Below are 18,907 nucleotides of genomic sequence, written 5' to 3' on the forward strand. Positions count from 1 at the left end.
TGCAGTTTTGGTACTTGGAGAAATCTCAGTCAACAAATTTTATTTTTATTTATTTATTGTCTAAAGTTTGTTTGGATATTTTGAAAGAGATAGTGAGAGCGGGGGAGGGGCAGAGAGAGAGGGTGAGAGGGCGAGAGAGAGAGAGAGAGAGAGAGAGAGAGAGAGAGAGAATCCCAAACCGGCTCCACCTTGCCAGTGCAGAGACTGATGCAGGGCTCAAACCCAGGAAGCTACCATATCATGGCCTGAGCCAAAACCAAGAGTGGGATGCTTAACTGGCTGAGTCACCCAGGCGCCCCTCAGTCAGCACATTTTAAATAATAAAATCAAATCACAGGATTTTAGAGCTTACAATAATTTTAACATCTGCAGTGTAGCAGAATGGCACGATTCAATCTGCCAAACTGAGCTGAATCTGGTTGAAGGCTTTCCTTCTTAATTAAGAGACCCTGCCATTGATTCAACCTGCAAACCTCTTTTCAGCGCTGGATATAATTTTATCCAGTTCGCATCTTGAAGACATTTACATTTCTATTTAGGTGGTGAGTGTCATTTGGAAGCAACCTAGTCAAATGCCAAAGAAGGCATTTAATAGTTGTACCTACTCTAATATATAGCTAGGTCATTCCTTTGAAATGTACTCCTCTAATAAGCTTTTGCCAGGATTTGAAAACCCAAAGACGTGATTTTAAATGCTTATAACCACTATCCACAGAAATACATACATTTAAAAAATACATCCTAGAAACCCCTTGATGGTGAATTAAACCTGAATTTCTGGAGAAACCAAGAAGGCTGAAAGGATTTTAAATTAGATTTTGAACATAAACACAGCGTAGCCCTGTAGTTTGGAGAATGTATGCCAGTGATTCAGACACTCCTCAATGACACAGGAAAATCGATGTGTTGTGATTTTCATAGAAAGGATAAGATGGAAACTACTGCATAATTACATGGAAAAAGAAAATAAATTCCATTTCCAAATACTTGCAAGTATCATCAGTTGTTAGAGAAAAAGGAAAACAATACAGTAGGAGTAAGCGAAATACTTTAGAGTGGCATTTCCTGTTCGAAGTTTGACTGTAAGAGAACAGCCATACTGAGAGGCTGTATTAAGGCCCAAAAGACTCATACCCCAGGTCTGCCACGTACTGGCCATATAACCTTTCTGTACCTTTGTTTTCTCAGCTAAAAAATGGAGATAATAATAGGAACAACTCACAGGGGTGTTGTGTGAATTATACGAAGTAATAAATGACAGCATGTAGAATGGGGCCAGGAACATAGTAAACACTCAACAAATATTTCTTTTTCCTCTTCTTTTTCTTCTCCTCCTCCTCCCAACTATTTGGAGATCGTTGTATAGTTGGAGATAAAAGGTCATGTTTATACTCGCTCTTCTGAGTTTTTGTATTCTATCACTTACAGTGGTCAATCAATGTTATACACCTTACTAAGGAGGCCTATATTCATTAGATACCATTTTCTTTGTTTAGGTTTGTTTACATGTTCTTTTCTCCAAATTATTCTTAGGTCTTAGAATTTCCACTCAACCCATAAGGCTAATAAAACTTTCCTAAACCCAAAACTATCTTGAAACTTCCAGAAGCTCTACCTAGTCTTACTCTAAATGTAGCAGGAAACTCAATTCACAATTGAAGATTCATCAAGAGTGATTTAGCAGACTGTAACTCAGTTTGGGTCCTGTGAATGAGAAACCCTGTTGTGTGCCTTTGGTGTCCAGCTGCTCAGAAGTATTTTATACTTTCATATCAAAGATGAAGGAAAATCTCCTGGAAAGTGAATGTATAATCATGTCAGCTGTGGATTCCACTAGAAAATCAACTATTTTAACCCACAGAAATGTCCCAGAAAGACTCAGCCAAAGTAATCCAATATCTAAAGCCAGCATCATTGGCTTCTAGCTACATATTGACTATTTTGAAAAATGTCACCCTTTTTCATCAAAAACTACAGATCTCTAAATTAAAATGCTTTTTAAAACCAGCCAATTAAATTAAATCAAGAAATAAAATGAGCTAAATTTCTTTGCAACAATATATAGCAATTTACAAAAATTTATTAGCTTGCATTAAAAAAATTAACAAATGTGAGAAAACACTTAAATTAGGCATCCTTTTCATTATTACCTCCATTTTGCAAAAATGTTAACCTGGATGTGGAGGGGCTGGACAATTCTGAATTCTATTCTCAATATGTTTAATCAACTAATCAAGTTAGATTTAAAATGGCAATCTTTCCTGCATCTTCAAATTCTGTAAGATAAAAACAATGATAAGTATGCTATCTTGATGAAGGTGCTATAAAAAGTAATGTGTAATTTCCCTTAAGCACCGCTTTGAAGGAACATTTATCTTAATACTGGCCAGGTTGGTCTGCTCCAAATGTACTTTAGGAAAAAATGCCCTATAAACAATCCTAGACATGGAAAGAATTCCAGTATATAGACACAGTTAAAGTCTTCTTGTGATATTTTGGAGTCCTGATGGATTCATGGTTGCATATTAATGATCTAAATATCATCTGAAAATCCATCAGTCAACTTCTCCAGTATGACAGAAAAGAAAAAAAAAAAACCTTACATTTACATCAGGAATTTACTCCACTTGGTTTCTCAATATCATAAGGTATTCTAATGCACTGCTTTAAGAAAATCTCCAAAGTTTTATGATTCCTTGATGCATTCAAGAAAACTAAGGATTTTCCTTAGGATAATTGGTAAGATTCTAGGGAACTACTTCCCAAAGTGTATTTTGCAAAGCATTAAGTCCATGAGATGCAACTTATAAAAAGGTTTTATCACCAAATAATGGAGAAATGCCAGATACTAAATCTTTATTGCCATCTTGAAATTTCTTTAGAATACATGCTCCCCGAAAGCAGGGAATTTAGCTAAATCGCATTCACTTATCATGGATCCAAGCCTGTGACAATGCCCTCCAATTAGCAGGCATCCAGCAGGAATTAATGAATGAATAAATGAATGAACATTAAAAGCTTTGAATAGCTCTCTAGCAAAGAAACCGCTTTCATTTTCTTTCACCCAGAGTATCTCTTACCTATTTGATCACAGGATTTTTTTTTCTGTTAGCACTACAGAATATTTATTCTAAATAATTAGAATATTAAAAAGAAAAGAGACAGCATAGAAATAATATAATAAACACACATGAAACTACTACCCAAATTAATAATTAAATGTAACAAATATTGGGGCGCCTGGGTGGCGCAGTCGGTTAAGCGTCCGACTTCAGCCAGGTCACGATCTCGCGGTCCGTGAGTTCGAGCCCCGTGTCAGGCTCTGGGCTGATGGCTCGGAGCCTGGAACCTGTTTCCGATTCTGTGTCTCCCTCTCTCTCTGCCCCTCCCCCGTTCATGCTCTGTCTTTCTCTGTCCCAAAAATAAATAAACTTTGAAAAAAAAAATTAAAAAAAAAATAAATGTAACAAATACAACAGAAGCCTCTTGGCGACTCCTCCTCCAACTCATTTATCTCCCACTTCCCTCCCTCAAAATAACATAACACCAAATTTAGGACTTATGTTCACATGAAACTAAACAGCATCCTGTTCTGAGAAATTCTCAACTGGGGGACTGCTAAAGGCCCTTCAAGTGCTGAGATTTTCATTTATTTCTAGCAAGTATATACAGGCAAATGGTCATCTGTAAAGCTATCCACTTACAGCATTAATACTATGATAAGTAAGAAATGAATGAAATAAAACACTGTTAGACAGACACAAGACAAGGGAGAATTGATGTAATAATGATATATATGAAGAGGATAAGCAGCTTATCTTTCAAATGGATTGACATGAAATTAAAGATGCATACAGTATGTATCTTATCATACAGTGACCTAAGAAAACATAGATGTATTTTTGTTACTTAACCTGGACTAATTTAGAAACTAATCTCTACAATTACTTAAAAAAAATCCCTAAGAATGTATACATTGGATTTTGACTTACAAAATCAGCTGGGGCTGCAAAAGTAAAACTGTGTCTAGATCAATGTCACAGTAGGGCCACATTTACATGAAAGAGGCTGCTAAGAAGAGGCCCCACCTTCCCCCCCCCCCCCAACTTCCTGAGTTGAATAAACAGTTGCTGATAAAAAAAACTCTTTTATCAAGATCCAGCAAGCTATGATAGAGAAGCACATCTGAGCTAATATAGTTTAATAGAAAAAGAACTGTTTTTAAAAATTTTAGGCAATATCTTTCACAGTCTTATTTTGGTAAAACTTTTCTTCCTCAAATTTTTAAGTATCAATATAGGTTTCTCTAAAAATTGTCTTAGAAAACTTGAAGTATGCAACTACTTAAAAGTTCTTTTTTGCATGTTTTAATTTTTGTCCCCTGCTTGACATAAGAGACAAAAGGGCCTATAAAATATATTTCCATATTGGTCTAATTCTTAATTTTATTTATAAATAATGTTGAGTAGTCAACTTAGAGAAAAAAAAAAAAAAAAGAAAACATTTGAACCCAATACCTGCTCTGTGTAGATACTCAATACACAATCAAACCAAGGAACAGTATACGAAAAAGAAGAGCAAGGTGTGTGGATAAGTTTTCACGTTATAATTGGTCATTGGTATCCTATAGTTTTATAGGCAAATATGAGGATTAGAATTTCATTCTACCATTGAAACCATTTCAATTTTCAAACCACCCACTGAATTCTCCCCATGTTAAATACCAACAGGGAGTGAAATATAATCTCACTGTGTATTAGAAGCCCACAAATCCTTTCTCATATATAAATGAATGAAATGACTTAGCATCTGAAAATATTTATGAAAGAAAAGCATCAATTCCTACCTCCATTATCTTTTAGATGTAGTGCTATCTTGGTATCATCTGGAAGAGAAATTCAAAGTTACTGTAACAAAAAATTTTTTAGTGGGGCATAAATATGATGATCAGTCATTGTCTCCTAATGCTTTCTCAGAGGAGGATTCAAACCTCAAAAATACTTCACAGGCTATATAACAATCCAAAACAATATGTATTAAAATGCAGCACTGGTTTCAAAAGCAATAAAATGATTTAGCAGCTTCCTCATCTCATTTTATCACTTTACTCTAGTTAACTTTTAATATCCAATTAAATTTCAATTAAAAGTAAAAGTTTCAAGTTTAATTTATTATTCAAATGAAAGCCAGGTTTATGACCATAAATAAGTAAGACTATTTTTTCTCCATCAGAGCCTACTCTTGGCCAACTGGTCTCACATTTCTCCCTAGTGGCGTCATTTAGAATAAGTGGTTATACTTTGGCTAATATACCTTCTTCCCTCAATGAGTTGTCCCACGCATCAATATTCTCTTGTACTTTTGTCTTCCCTGACAGAGGAAATGTTTTTCAAGGACAATTTCTTTGACATACACATTGTCCCTCTACAGATTATAGACCAACATATTTTACTGACTGTATTCAGGTAAATATTAGAATTGCATATAAATAGAATTATCTATTTTCAGAATCTGAAATCACTGGACATTTTATATGCATTTTGCCTTTCTCTCCTGTGACTGAAATGTTGAATTCAGTTACGACAAAATTTACCGATATAAAAGGAAGTCTGTATTTCTTTTCTATTGAGGACAAGTAGCCAAGATCACTAATGAAATCTAAGTCTTAAGAAAAGGTGCCATACGTTACAAGAATCCCAGCACATATTTTTCTTCTGTAATAATTTTGTCTTTTCCCCTTTAGAAGTCCTTTAGAAATCCAGTTTGCCAAAAGATAACTTTCTCTCTAGAGAGCTACTCCAGTACATGTCAATACAGTGACTTTCCCCTCCTTCAGAAAAAAGCAAAAATATCTAGAGCACCTTCTGTGGGCAGACTGGTGGGCAGCTGGGATGTCGCTGCTCTTCTGGTGGTTGTTAAGACCCTGAATTTTGTGGTTGTTGCTTGTATAGTTGTGGTGGTTTGAGAAGAACTTTCCATTGGCTCTGTGTTCTCACACATCTTCTCTTTTGACTGATAAGAGAAACAAATAGGAAAACAATTTAAGAGTGATCACACATGTGTTTAGAAAATTACATCAAAGAAGTTGGGCTGTGAAGCATTAAGGGCTTTCTTATCAAGATGAGGAATAAGTTATTTTTATAGAGAACAATATTTATAGATTTTAATAATTTACAAAGTATATAAAAGATGAGAAAAAATCGGATGTAACAAAGCATTTCCATCTTCAGATATTTGGATTTCATCATTTCTGTTCTTAATCTTTCATACTACTATTTATCTTGCCCTAAATCTTATATCAATCTCTATATAAAAGACATGATGTCATGAGGGAGAAGTTCATACAAGAAGAAAAACATGTTCATACAGATAAGAATTAAAACATGCTTGGGTATGTGAAGAAGGCGCTTCAAACCAATAATGCTAAGTTCTAAAAATTTGGTAAAATGCTCCGTATCCCCTTATTGTTTCAAAACTAATCCACCACACATTGAATGAGTATTTAAATTTTTTGTTTTCTATTACAAATATTCAAAATCACCCAAACAAAAGATTGGATGGCCCTCATGTAATCACTTAGCCTATTTCTCCCTAGCAGAGCTAGACTGAAGACATCAGGAAAAGGTATATATTTTATTTTTATTTATAGCCCACAAAAATAAATCCTACAACATTCACCAGCAACAATTTCCACCACCCAAACTATTATGGTCTAGAAGCTGGTGTTTCTCTCTCAACCTCTTTGTTCTCCAAAGGACGTCATCCCTCTGGTAGGGTCTCAAGTAGAAGATAATCAGTCTGCACATGGGTGGTACTCACCCCACTTTAGAAAATTATTATTAAATAAATTCCTTTCTTAAACTTCTCTTGTCATTAGTGAAATACAAGGCACTTATCACTAGTTCAGCGAGAGTTCCTGAGATGGTGTCCTCTTTTACAAAGGGTGAGATACAGATTTCTTCTCCACTGCAATTCCCAATATCCTAGGGGTCATTCAATCTTCAACTGTTGGTTCCCACATCTTCTCAGCCCCAGGGACCTAATGATCTCCTTGCTAGCTCCACATCAGTTCTTGCCCCCACAGTCTGGCCCTCATCTGCAGTTGGAGATGGTTGTGTTTTGAGATCATAGATCCAGTTGTCCTATTTCCAATCTCTCTATGTATGTGCTCACTCAGATTCTGCTTCTCCTTTGACTATGCACAAAGTCCAGTCTCCTATTTTTGCATCACTTCAACCTCTCTTTTCAATTTCTTCACTTATCTTGCCCCGTTTTGTCTGTTTTCCCACAGCACCCTTTCAGAAAAACCCCAATACTAAATGGAGTAAAATACCTGCCTTTTCCTTGCCTGCAACAAAGCCATGAGCAGCTGGAGAACGATCACACAGCCTCTGACTGGGAGCTCCATAAATTTACCTCCCACCACCTCAGTAGGCCTTCCGTGCTGCCTGGCAACTCTGTCCTACTTTGCTGGTCTCTTCTCCCATTGTCCTCTGTATCAATTTCAAACCCACTCCACTCTACCAAAAACTATAATGCCTGTCCCAATCTTACTCCATGGGCTCACCTTTTATTTCTTTGATAGGAATCATAAGCAAGAATTCTCTACATTTCTTTACAAATCAGCATTCTTGCTCAAATCTGTACTGACCTACCCCTCTTCCTTTCTGTTATAATGGAAGAGGCTCAGTATTTATAGCTATTCTCTCAACCTCTACTGTGGCCCAACTCAGCCCACTTTTCTCAGGCATTGTGAACTTGCTCATTTAATACAATCCTTTCTCTTCAATGTTTACAGTCTTGAGTTTTCCACTGCCTTGTTCCCATTAGAGCTTAAGCACACTCAAGCATGTCCATCTTACTTTAAAAACTCAGTCCTCCTTCTTTACAACACACCCTGACATTTCTCCACTTTCCCTTCCATTCAGTCATCTTTCCAGAGAGATTGGTCTGTCCTGGTCTTCGCAGACTCCCACTTTCCCCACTGGTAAAAATCTTGTTTTTACTCAATACAACTTACTGGAAACTTCTCATGTTGGTGGTCCTAATATCTTCTTATGCATGAAATTGTCTATATTCTTGATATCTCATAGCAAGGGGCACACCTGTCCACTTCCCAGGGTTCTGTGACATTTATCCTCACCAGTCTTCTGATAGGTTTCTAACAACTCCTTTATTTCCTTTTACTTCTGTCTCCCTGTTGTGTGTTGGTAGTTCTTATGGATCTTTCTTGACTAATCTCTTTGCTATATGCATTCTCACAAGCAATTTCCACCACACCCATGATTTCAATTCACATCTTTATATTAATTTACATAAATCCATACCAACATTACATATGTCTCTCTTGGATTTCTGACCCAAATATTCATCTATTGACTTAACATATGCATGTGGATATCACAGACATCTCCAACTCAATAAGACTGAAATGGAACTTGCCACATATTATTCTCCTCCTGTGTTTCTATTGTAAAAGAATACTATTAGTAAACACCCTGATATTTAAGGTAACATCCTGGAATTGTTTTGCTCAGACCACTAAAGGCAGACTATGGACTCTAAATGGTCTTCCTTCTATAAAACAAGGAGATTCTGGATAAAATACGAATTTTAAAGCATTACTAGGATTTGCAGGACACAAAGAAAATCTCCAAGAATACCTTTCTATTGTCTCTCCCCCAAAACAAAATAAAGCAAAAGCTGTGTGCAATGGAGTAGGAGTAATATACATTAGACAAAGTAAAAGACTAGAATTTGCCTATAGGGCAAAACATGTCAAAAATAAAATATTTCTCCAAGGAGATCAAGCCTTGTGCCAGCAGTAGATGGGGGAGATAAATCTAAACCTCTCCTCACATATTAAATAGGGACGTATGATATCCCCTAAAACTCTCAGGTTCTCATCATCAAACATTCTTTGGTAGAAAGTACCATCTATTTAGGTCCTAGGGATTCCCATGGAATAAAATCGAATAAAAATGCAATTCTAATTAAAGGACACAAACAGAAACACAAAAAGAAGAAGCACACTCTGACAAAGTTAGCAAAAACAATGAGTAATGTATTTAAACTATGAAAATCTTTAGATATTGTGATCATCCAATTGAAGATAGACAAAAAATCATATATGAAATATTTTAAGGAATGAAAGGTAAAGTTTAAAAATTAACTAGTAATATAGACAATAAAAATGTCTTGGCAGATTTAATAAAATGTAAAATTTAAATTTTAGAAATGAAAAATACATTTTTTGCAATGACTACTTCAATGGATATGTTAAATAGTGGATCAAAAAAGATGAAGACAGATTTAATAAACTGGCAAACTGATCTGAAGAAACTCCCCAGGAATGCAACACAGAGAAATAAAAAGATTGATGATATAAAAGAAGAGGTTAAAAGATGCTTTCTGACAATAATTGAATCAATAATTCGAGGTCAACAATAAAATAAATTTTAAAACTTTTCACAAATTGGAAATGTGCTATAATTCATAATTCAATGTAAATCCAATCAACATATTAACATGTTGATTGATTACAGATCTGGACATACTGAGTCTAAATTTATTTGAAGAACAAAAGTCCCCTAATAGTCAAAATACTTGTGAAGAAGAAAAAGTAAGACTTGTCCTAGAGATAGCAAGATTTCTATAAGATGATGATAATTAAGACACCGTGACATTAGTTAGGGTATTGACAAATTGAGGATTAGAAGAAGAGAGCGCAGAAACCAACTCCCTGGTTATGTAGAAACTAGGAAAGAAGTGGCTTGGCAAGAAATTGCCAAAAGGAAGGACTATTCAACACACAGTGCTTGAAATTATCTATAAAGGGGAAAGCTCCTCACAAAATTGGATTCCCATTGTATATCATACATAGATACCGATTCCAAATAGAATAAAGACTTTGATGTAAAAAAAGATAAAGCTTTAAGATATTTAAGAGAAAAATGCATGAAAAATGACTATGAAATTTGGTAGGAGAGGGCTTTTTAAACAAGATACATATACCCAGAAACTAACAATAAAATAAAAGACTGATTAATTTGACACCTTAGATTGAGAATAGATGTTAACTAAATAAAATAAGGAAGAAAATGAAGAGAATCCAAAATCTGGGGAAGATATATATACCTAGAGATACTAGCTAGAGCAGTAACACAGCAGAAATAAGTAAAAAGGTATAAAGAATAAGTAAAAAAGGAATAAAGTAAAAAGGTATAAAAAGTAATAAGCAAAATTCTTTTATTTATAGGTGGTAAGATTGTTTCAGTAGAGAGCCACCAAGAATCTTGACATGTATTTTTTAAATTAGTAAGATAATTTTATAAGGGGGTTATATATCAGATGTATTATGTCTGTTACATATAATCACTGGAGACCTATGGTCTAGAATAAAAAGAAAAAGATAATTACTCAATAGAAAAATGACAAAAAGACATGAACAGGAATTTCACAGAAGAGGAAAGACAGAAGAAGAAACACAGAAGCCAAAAAGAATATGAAAATAGATTCAACTTCGCTGATAATTAGTGAAAGACAAATGGAGTTCCCAATAAGATACCAAATTAGCGAGTAGATCTGCAGAAATGAAGAAGTCCGACAAAATCAGGATCGTAGCGGCCATGAAATAATGGGAACCTGTAAGAGTTCCAGCGTTGTGCTGGTCGTGTTCATGGACACACTGGAAAAAAACTGGCATTATCTTTCAAATTTGAACATTTGTCTGACTCCCATTCAGCGATTCCACTTTTGGGAATATTAGAGAAACTTGTGTACATTTGACTTAGGAGACATGCACAAGGCGCTTTTGTCAGAGGAAAAATCTTGAAACAAATGTCCATAAGACTGAGTGAAGAAAACATGATTGTGAGAATGTAAGCTTCAGGAAGGCAGAATTTGGTGTTTTGTTTTGTCAGACTATTTTCTTACCATTCCCTTCCAGTACCTAAAAAAGTGCCCGTGACATCATGGGCACCCAATAAATATTTGGTAAGTGAATGAATGACATATTAATACCATGGAATATATAGCTATAAAAGTGAATAGATCACCATCACGGGCACCAACAGGGATAAGTGTTATAAAACAAAATTCTGAGTGATAAGTTAAAGATTCCAAATAGCTTTATTTATTTTTAACAGGGAAGGGCACAGATGCAATGGAGCAGCACAGACAATCAGCTTCCTAGTCACGGATAATCCAGTTCATAAATTGGGTAGCATGATCCTGGGTAATCATTTTCTTACTGTTTTTCAAAGGTACATTAATGTTATAAAATGTTAAAAAGATATTCTAAAAGCAAAGGATAACAAGAATTTTAAAACACGTTCACGGTCCTCATTTCCATTCACCCAACCACCTTCGGATCCTTCCACCACCCCAGCTGTGGTCACCATGACCCTTCCCACTGATTTAGGCCAGATCATCAGCATATTTGGCTGGGTTATAGCTACAGTCAATTTATTGGCCTCCTGCTTCAAGTTATCATTCGCCCCATAGCTAGGGTGATTCTTCCAAAAGGCCTGATTAAAATCCTTTCCCTTGCCATTATTTTTTAATGGAGGTATAATATATACATATAGCATTATATTAGTTTCAGGTGTAGACCATAATGATTTAATATTTCTATATGTTGTGAAATGATCACCACAATAAGGCTAGTTAACATCTGTTGCCACATATAACTACAAACTTTTGTTGTTGTTGTGATGAGAATTTTTAAGATTTATTCTCTTGGCATTTTCAAATGCTCAATAGAGTATTATTAACTGAAGTCACCATACTGTACCTGACTTCCTCAGGGGGTATTTATTTTATAACTGGAAGTTTGTACCTTTTGGGCCCCTTCTCCAATTTCATCCACTCTACCATCAATCTGTTTTCTATCCACGATGGTTTTTTTTTTTCCTTTGGTTTTTGTTTTGTTTTGATTCCACATATAAGTGAGATCATATAGTATTTGCCTCTTCTGACTTATTTCACTTAGCATAATGCCCTCAAGGTCCATCCATATTGTCACAGATGGCAAGATTTCCTTCTTTCTTTATGGCTAAATCATATTCCAGTGTATGTGTGTGTGTGTGTGTGTGTGTGTGTGTGTGTGTATTCATACGTATGTGCCACATTTTCTTTATCCATTCATCCACTGATGGACACTTAGGTTGTTTCCATATCTTGGCTATTGTAAATAATGCTGCAATGAGCATGGGATGCTATTATCTTTTTGAGTTAGTGTTTCCATTTTCTTTGGATAAATACCCAGTGAAATTGCTGAATCACATGGTAGTTCTATTTTTAATTTTTTGAGGACCCTCCATACTTCCCTTGCCTTTAGCATAAAGCCTAAACTCCTTCAACTTGTCACACTTGAGGGTCTGTTGACCTCGCCAATCTCATCTCTCACCACTCCTCTTCTTAGCTCTATTAACCTTCAGGCATCATCTTGAATATCTCCTCCTCAAGCAAGGCTTCTCTTATGTTACTTAACAAGACCATGTCCTTACAGTTACTCTCTACCCAGGTCATTCTCTAAAAGCAGTCCTTGGTTCAGTGGTCTAACTACCTGTTGGACACACTTCTTCCATTTTTATATTATTGGTGCTTAGAACAGTACATGGTAAGTGCTCATATTAGGATTTGTACTTATGGAGTAAATTTATCTCATAGGATCAGAAAGATTTAACTCTAGTTTTAGTCACAGAAGATGGACTGCACTTGGTGGCATTGTTTACTCACCTGTAAAAGAAGGATAGAATTGCTCACCATAATTAAATGTATGTAATTAATGTAATGTAAATGACAATTCAATTACATAATTGAAAGGAAACACTGGATATTAAAAAATGTACTTGACTCTGAGATACTTGGGAATAGGGGGTCATTTTTAAAATTTTTGTAATTTTGGTGCTCAGCACATTCCACAAAACATACTTAGGATATATTCAGGGCTGTTTAAAATAAGATGGATTCTTCCTAATTCCTTGGTTCATGGTGGGCAAGAAAAGTAAGATGCCTGAATTACACTTTTGATCTTTGCACAACTACAGCTATTCAACTGCCATGTTTTCATGGAGGCAAATGTGATTACGTGAAAGAAACATCAATTGGAAAATACAACTATGGCATCAGGAATCTATTTTCATTTCGAATATGTTGCTCTGTAAGTGAAGTGAAATAGATAGATTAGTGTATGTCACTATAATCCCCCAAATGAATGTCAAAGAGTTGATGAAGGCTGTGTTGGCAATACGGCACTTAAAATTCAAGTATATTCTCAAAGATGTTTGTTTCAGGATATTTATAAGACATCATTATAAAACCTTAATTTTTAAGAAAGGCTTTAGTAGCCATTGGTCCCCTAACAGTTTAAAGAGAGCACTTTGACATGATTTGCTTTCCTGAATGAGAAAACGTGTATAATTGCTAATAATCTTCATTCAAAATTCACACTCTAACACTTAACACAGGGAGAAAAAACAAGTACTTTTCTTTGTGAACTTGATAGGATATCTTTATAGGACCTGAAATGACAATGTAAATGCAATTCACTAGAAAATTATGAACAGGATAAAATTGTTTCTGCAATTGCATGCACTTGCTTGAATCGTTTCATTGCATCATTGTCTGTATCATGCTTGCCTTGGAGTTACTGTTTCCATGTTATACCATTTCCAACTTATATTACATCAATTTGCTGCAATCAGTCTTTTCCTCCATACCATCGGTTTTGTTATTTGAGCAAAAAAGATGAACAATGGCTTCCGAGATCTTAGAAAAGCTGCAAGTGTTTAAGAGAACTGCCTTTTGCTTGTGAGATTCAAATTCTGGTTCTATTTCCTAGCCACACACCTAACTCTGTTCCCTCAGGGCTTCCCTCCCCACCCCCTTCCCTCACCCCTCCCTCTTCTCCCCTTGGTAATATGGGGGCAATAACAGCTCCCAGGAAGGGAGCTCCCTTGTCACAGGAAGGGTAGGAGAATCAATCGAGATAATACATGTAAAGAGATAAGCCCAATGTGTGGCATATATTAAAGGACCCAACAATTGCTGGATATCTTTGTTAAATTAGACGTCATTTTCATTAAGATGTAGCAACCCTATAGGACAGCTTGGTCTCAGGAATCCTGTGGTTATAAAGCACATGTACCTCTTCAGGGCATCCACTGTCCACCCAGTCCTGCCGATGGCGGTCAAATCCACTGGAACATCTTTGGAGAGGACGCAGTGTTCAGAAAAGAAAATATGGGGTGCGGAGTGCAGGGCAGAAATTAAAAGAAAAAGATTGGCAAGTTAGTTAATTCTCCAATTTTCAGTTTAGCATTAACATGAACTTTCTTCTATAGAACTGTTAACTGGAGTAGCAGTGAGGTATTTACAGGATGGTGAGTAAGGACTCGTTCCTCAGGTAGTTGTGCAATTAGGATCACACATGGCAGCAAATTACTCCACTGACACCCACTACTCTCTGCAGGACACCTGGGTCCCAAGCAAAGGTAAAACCAATTGCTATTCTATGAGGTTAGTTTTCTTTTCACTCATATTTTCTTTTTCTCATCATCAAAACCAATGGTTATACACAGGTTTTTTGCAGGCATCATTTTTTAGGATTTCAGGTCTTTTTATCTGTTTTCTCTAAAAAATTTTTTTTTTTTTTAAATTTAAAACCCACAGTCATGCAAACTCTCTACTGTGCAGTAAAGGATTAACTCAGCAGGTTTGGGGTGTTGAAACCCTCACATTCCAAAGAAAGAACTGGCCCTTGTCTGGCTCCTGGGAGAAAACCTCTAAGCCCTTGGAATATCCCACCTGATAAGAGTGTCTTTGTATATCGTGGGTCTTGGATTATGCAAGATAATTTATTCTAACAATATGATTTGTGTCTGTTTTGATTCACCTGGAGACTGGGGCCATGCTGTATCAACATGACCTAGTGGAGGGGCTAGAGACTAGAGATGAGAAGAGTCACAAAGAAATTCATACCTGCGTGACCGACCTCTGTAAAAACCCTCGACACCAAAGCATGGGTAGGCTTTCTTGGTTGGCAACACTTGGGTGTGTGTTTTCACAAACTGCTGCTGGGGGAATTAAGTGCTTTCTGGCAACTCCACTGGGAGAAGGCAACCAGAAGCTTGTCCCTGGTCTCTTGTGGGCTCTACCCTATGTGTCTTTCACCTGTATTGATTTTAATCTGTATCCTTTTGTTATAACAAATGGGAACCTTGAATATAACAGCTCTTCAGAGTTTTGTGAGTCCTTCCATTGAATCAGTGGACCTGAATATGTTCTTGGCAACTCCTAAAAACACTCCAATTAGGTCTTCTCTAAAAGGTCGATTTCAGCAAGCACCAGGTTAAGAAGATTTTGTTCACTCCTACTGTCTTCCTCGACTGGAATGATTTTCTGCACTCTTTGTCCGTTTGTTTTTTTTAAGACCCAGAAATTAATATCTGGTGCCCATTCTGATAAAGCTTCAAAATTGCTGTGATCACATTTTACTTTTATTATTTAACTTTTCCCCTTTACATAAAATTTCATTTGCTTATGTATTATTTACCAAACTTGATTGTGAACATTTGAAAGCTAGGATTGGTATCATATAAAATCATACCTAGTATATCTAAAACATAATTTCTTTTCATATTAGAAATTCAAAGTATTTTTGCTAGTCTGTTAAAATTAAGGATTTGCATAACCCCTGAATTTCAATATCTATGTATATATTTATATATAATATATATGAATCCCTATTGATAAATATTAACATACACACTTATACATTTTTCAAAATAAATGGACAGCATTCAACTTTTGTCATATTTTCTTATAGTACTATTCTGCAACTTTTTTTTTTCACTTGCTTTGCGATGAGTTCACATGATGACTTTTTCTAAGAATCCTTGCCAGAGATTATGTACCATGGCATGGATGAGCATAATTTAATTCAAGTGGAATGTGAAAACATCTCTGTCAACAAAGAAGACCATATCTATCATTTTGCCCAGACACGATCCATTAGAGCTCAGTTATTTTATGCCTACCATCTGTGTTGAATAAGCTTAAGTGTGGAATCAACATCAGTGTGTGATCTGCCATCCCAAGTTTGAGAATCCCTTGTTGGTCAAGGCCATCTCCGGTTACCCAAAGAGATTTGACATTTGGAGTCTGTTTAATTCCAGACGAATTAGATGACTGTCCTTCTTCTCCTTTTTTCTTTCATGTTTGTTTAAATATTGAAACGTGTATTGACATTCTCTTTTGCAATGGGGATTATTGATTTTCTAAAAAAACATATTTTGAGAGTCACCTGATCACAAGCCATTTTGAGAGCTATAAGTAAGCAAATGGAATAGATAATTTTTAAAATGTATTCACTTACCTATTCTAGATGTATTCAAAGCCAGTGGGAATTAATAACTTTTACCTTATATATTAACTAGGCACTACCAGATCTTAAGTTACAGGTCAACTGAAATTTCATCTTAAGTAAGTAGCCCTTTAAATTGTTAAATTAATCCCAGGAAAAGTACAGGAACACTGCATTTACTTGATTTATTAACTAAGCCCCCAGTTATATTGTCTGAAATTAGGTCCTACTGAAAATATATGATTCAGTTAAGAAATTCATTCATTGATTCACAATTGATTCCCTATTAACTGATCTGCAGTTTACTAATTGCTAGGGTACGAAGGATTGAGAATGGCAAAACACAAAAACATTTGACTTGAAAAGCCCATGCAGTTTTGTAACTTGCAGTGCCTTAAAAATGAGCACAAATGGACGCTGACTTCTTAGTAGTTTGTCGAACCTAGTAATCTATATTGCATCCACAAGCAATTACATAAACAAAAGGGTATATTATATGTGTATGTGGGCATGTGTGTGTTTGTTACAAATCACTAAGAAAACCACCCTTACATTATCTCTGAATTCTTAAAAAAAAAAAAAGCCCAAAACCTAAATATCCCTTTTTTGTTTTAATTTTTTTTTGCAACGTTTATTTATTTTTGGGACAGAGAGAGACAGAGCATGAACGGGGGAGGGGCAGAGAGAGAGGGAGACACAGAATCGGAAACAGGCTCCAGGCTCTGAGCCATCAGCCCAGAGCCTGACGTGGGGCTCGAACTCACAGACTGCGAGATCGTGACCTGGCTGAAGTCGGACGCTTAACCGACTGCGCCACCCAGGCGCCCCTAAATATCCCTTTTAAGAACACCTTCCTCTCTCCACTGAGCCGCTGCGTTGTTTTTTCTAAAATCCAATGATATTAACCATATCATGCTCCAGCGTATTGATTTCCTGACGTTCTTAACAGTGTTCGCAAAGAGGCTCTCTCCTACCCTGGAATCACCTGGAATTCCTGTTGAAAGTAAATTCCTCAATGTAGCAGAATAAGATTCTCTGGCAGTTTGGGTCCAGCAATTTTCATTGCAAATGAGCACCCCGGGTGATGCTTACTACACTGAAATTTCACAACCGTGGACTTCCTGTATGAAATGTTGATATGGCAGGCCCCTTCTTACCCTCCCGCCCATCCTCTACAACCTGTTCTCATGCCCCTTGGTGCCCCTGCCTGAATGTGCTGTGTTCTTTCATCGCTCTGCCTTTGAACATGTTATTACTTATGTCTGGAATACCTTCTTTGTCTCTAATTAGTAAATCCAATTCAACTTAAGCTTATCTCTTCTAAGAAGCATCTCCTTTTTTTTCCCACTCAGAAGAGTTAGCAACCCTTTCTCAGGGCCCTCCCCAAAAATCAAGCACTAGTGTCTATTCTTACACTCTGGTTGGCTGCTTTTAGTTCATTTTAGACTTCAGGGGTACATGGGTCAAAGAGGGGTTGGAGTCAAACTGCTTGAGTTAGAGTGGTGGCTTGGGCACAAAACAGGAATGAGACCTTAGGCAAGTTATTTTTCCTATCTAAGCTTGTTTCCTCATCTGTAAAATGAGGCAAGGGAGGTTACGTACGGGCTAAAAGTAGTGTTTGGTACACAGTCAACATTTAGCAAATATCAGCTGTTTTTAACCCCCCTATATGTTTTTGAAGTAAACATGCAGCAAGGTCGACAACTGTTGAAAATGAGTAAGTGAGATTCTCATTTTAGAGTCGGCATTTTGGAAAATGTTTAGGAGTTAATTCTGTGTCCCACATCAATGTGAAATGTGTTGTATACTTAAAGTCCTTCATCATCACCTTTGGGAATTAGTATTACAGAATCTTATGAGAGAACATCTAAGTTGCTCTCAAACATGGGTCAAATCTTTATCCAATATTTATAAATAGAGATGACGTGGTTTTGCAAATATTCCTCAAAAATTGATTTCAATAAAGTCAGAGCTCCTAACTATGATGGGTTTCCAATGTTTTTATTTTCAAGTTATTCCTCTCTTCTCAGCGTTACTTAATTCTAAAACAAATTGATAGAGACCTGCACTTCAAATTGATTGTACTATTCTTCACACAGTTTCAATGGGGTGCTGATTTCAAAGGACCCAGGCACCGTGTTAAGTGAACCCCATTAAATAAGGCAGCCTAGAAAACACACAATACTCTCCTGGCTTGGTAACCAATCAAGAGATTAAAGTGTAAATCTCATCTTTAATTCATCTCAGTTCTATAGAACGGGTTTCAGAAATATGACTCATTTTGCAAGGGTAATACATTCAGGCGAAGGAAACAGAGTAAGTGTGAGAATGTATACAGAAAGGCTGAGAATGAAGCGCATCTCTTACTGCACAGTTAAACATGTGCCTTTTCACCACTGAGATGAAACATCTGCAAAAGAGAATTTAGGAAAGAAACTTCACAGAATCTTAAGACTTGGTTAGGAGTCACTTTCTAGATCAGGAGTCAGTGAATGTTCTCTTGAAAGAGCACCAGAGAGTAAATATGTTAGGCTTTGC

The 18,907-nt window shown here is 36.2% G+C and overlaps 1 protein-coding gene across 2 annotated transcripts in view; it reads right to left on the minus strand.

The window, feature by feature from the left end:
- The window catches only part of PLXDC2 (plexin domain containing 2), a 457,733-nt gene that overhangs the window by 57,998 nt on the left and 380,828 nt on the right, over window positions 1-18,907 (minus strand). For both annotated transcript variants that reach the window (XM_040451269.1, XM_040451268.1), the window contains exons 10-12: window positions 14,153-14,213; window positions 5,862-6,012; window positions 4,847-4,885 (exon numbers count right to left, since the gene is read on the minus strand). In XM_040451269.1, the coding sequence (XP_040307203.1) occupies window positions 4,847-4,885; window positions 5,862-6,012; window positions 14,153-14,213 (251 nt within the window). The remainder of the gene's footprint in view (window positions 1-4,846; window positions 4,886-5,861; window positions 6,013-14,152; window positions 14,214-18,907) is intronic.

The sequence above is a fragment of the Herpailurus yagouaroundi genome, unplaced genomic scaffold (genome assembly GCF_014898765.1).
Source record: "Herpailurus yagouaroundi ecotype Mexico unplaced genomic scaffold, PumYag 203, whole genome shotgun sequence".
NCBI classification, from domain to species: Eukaryota; Metazoa; Chordata; class Mammalia; order Carnivora; family Felidae; genus Herpailurus; species Herpailurus yagouaroundi.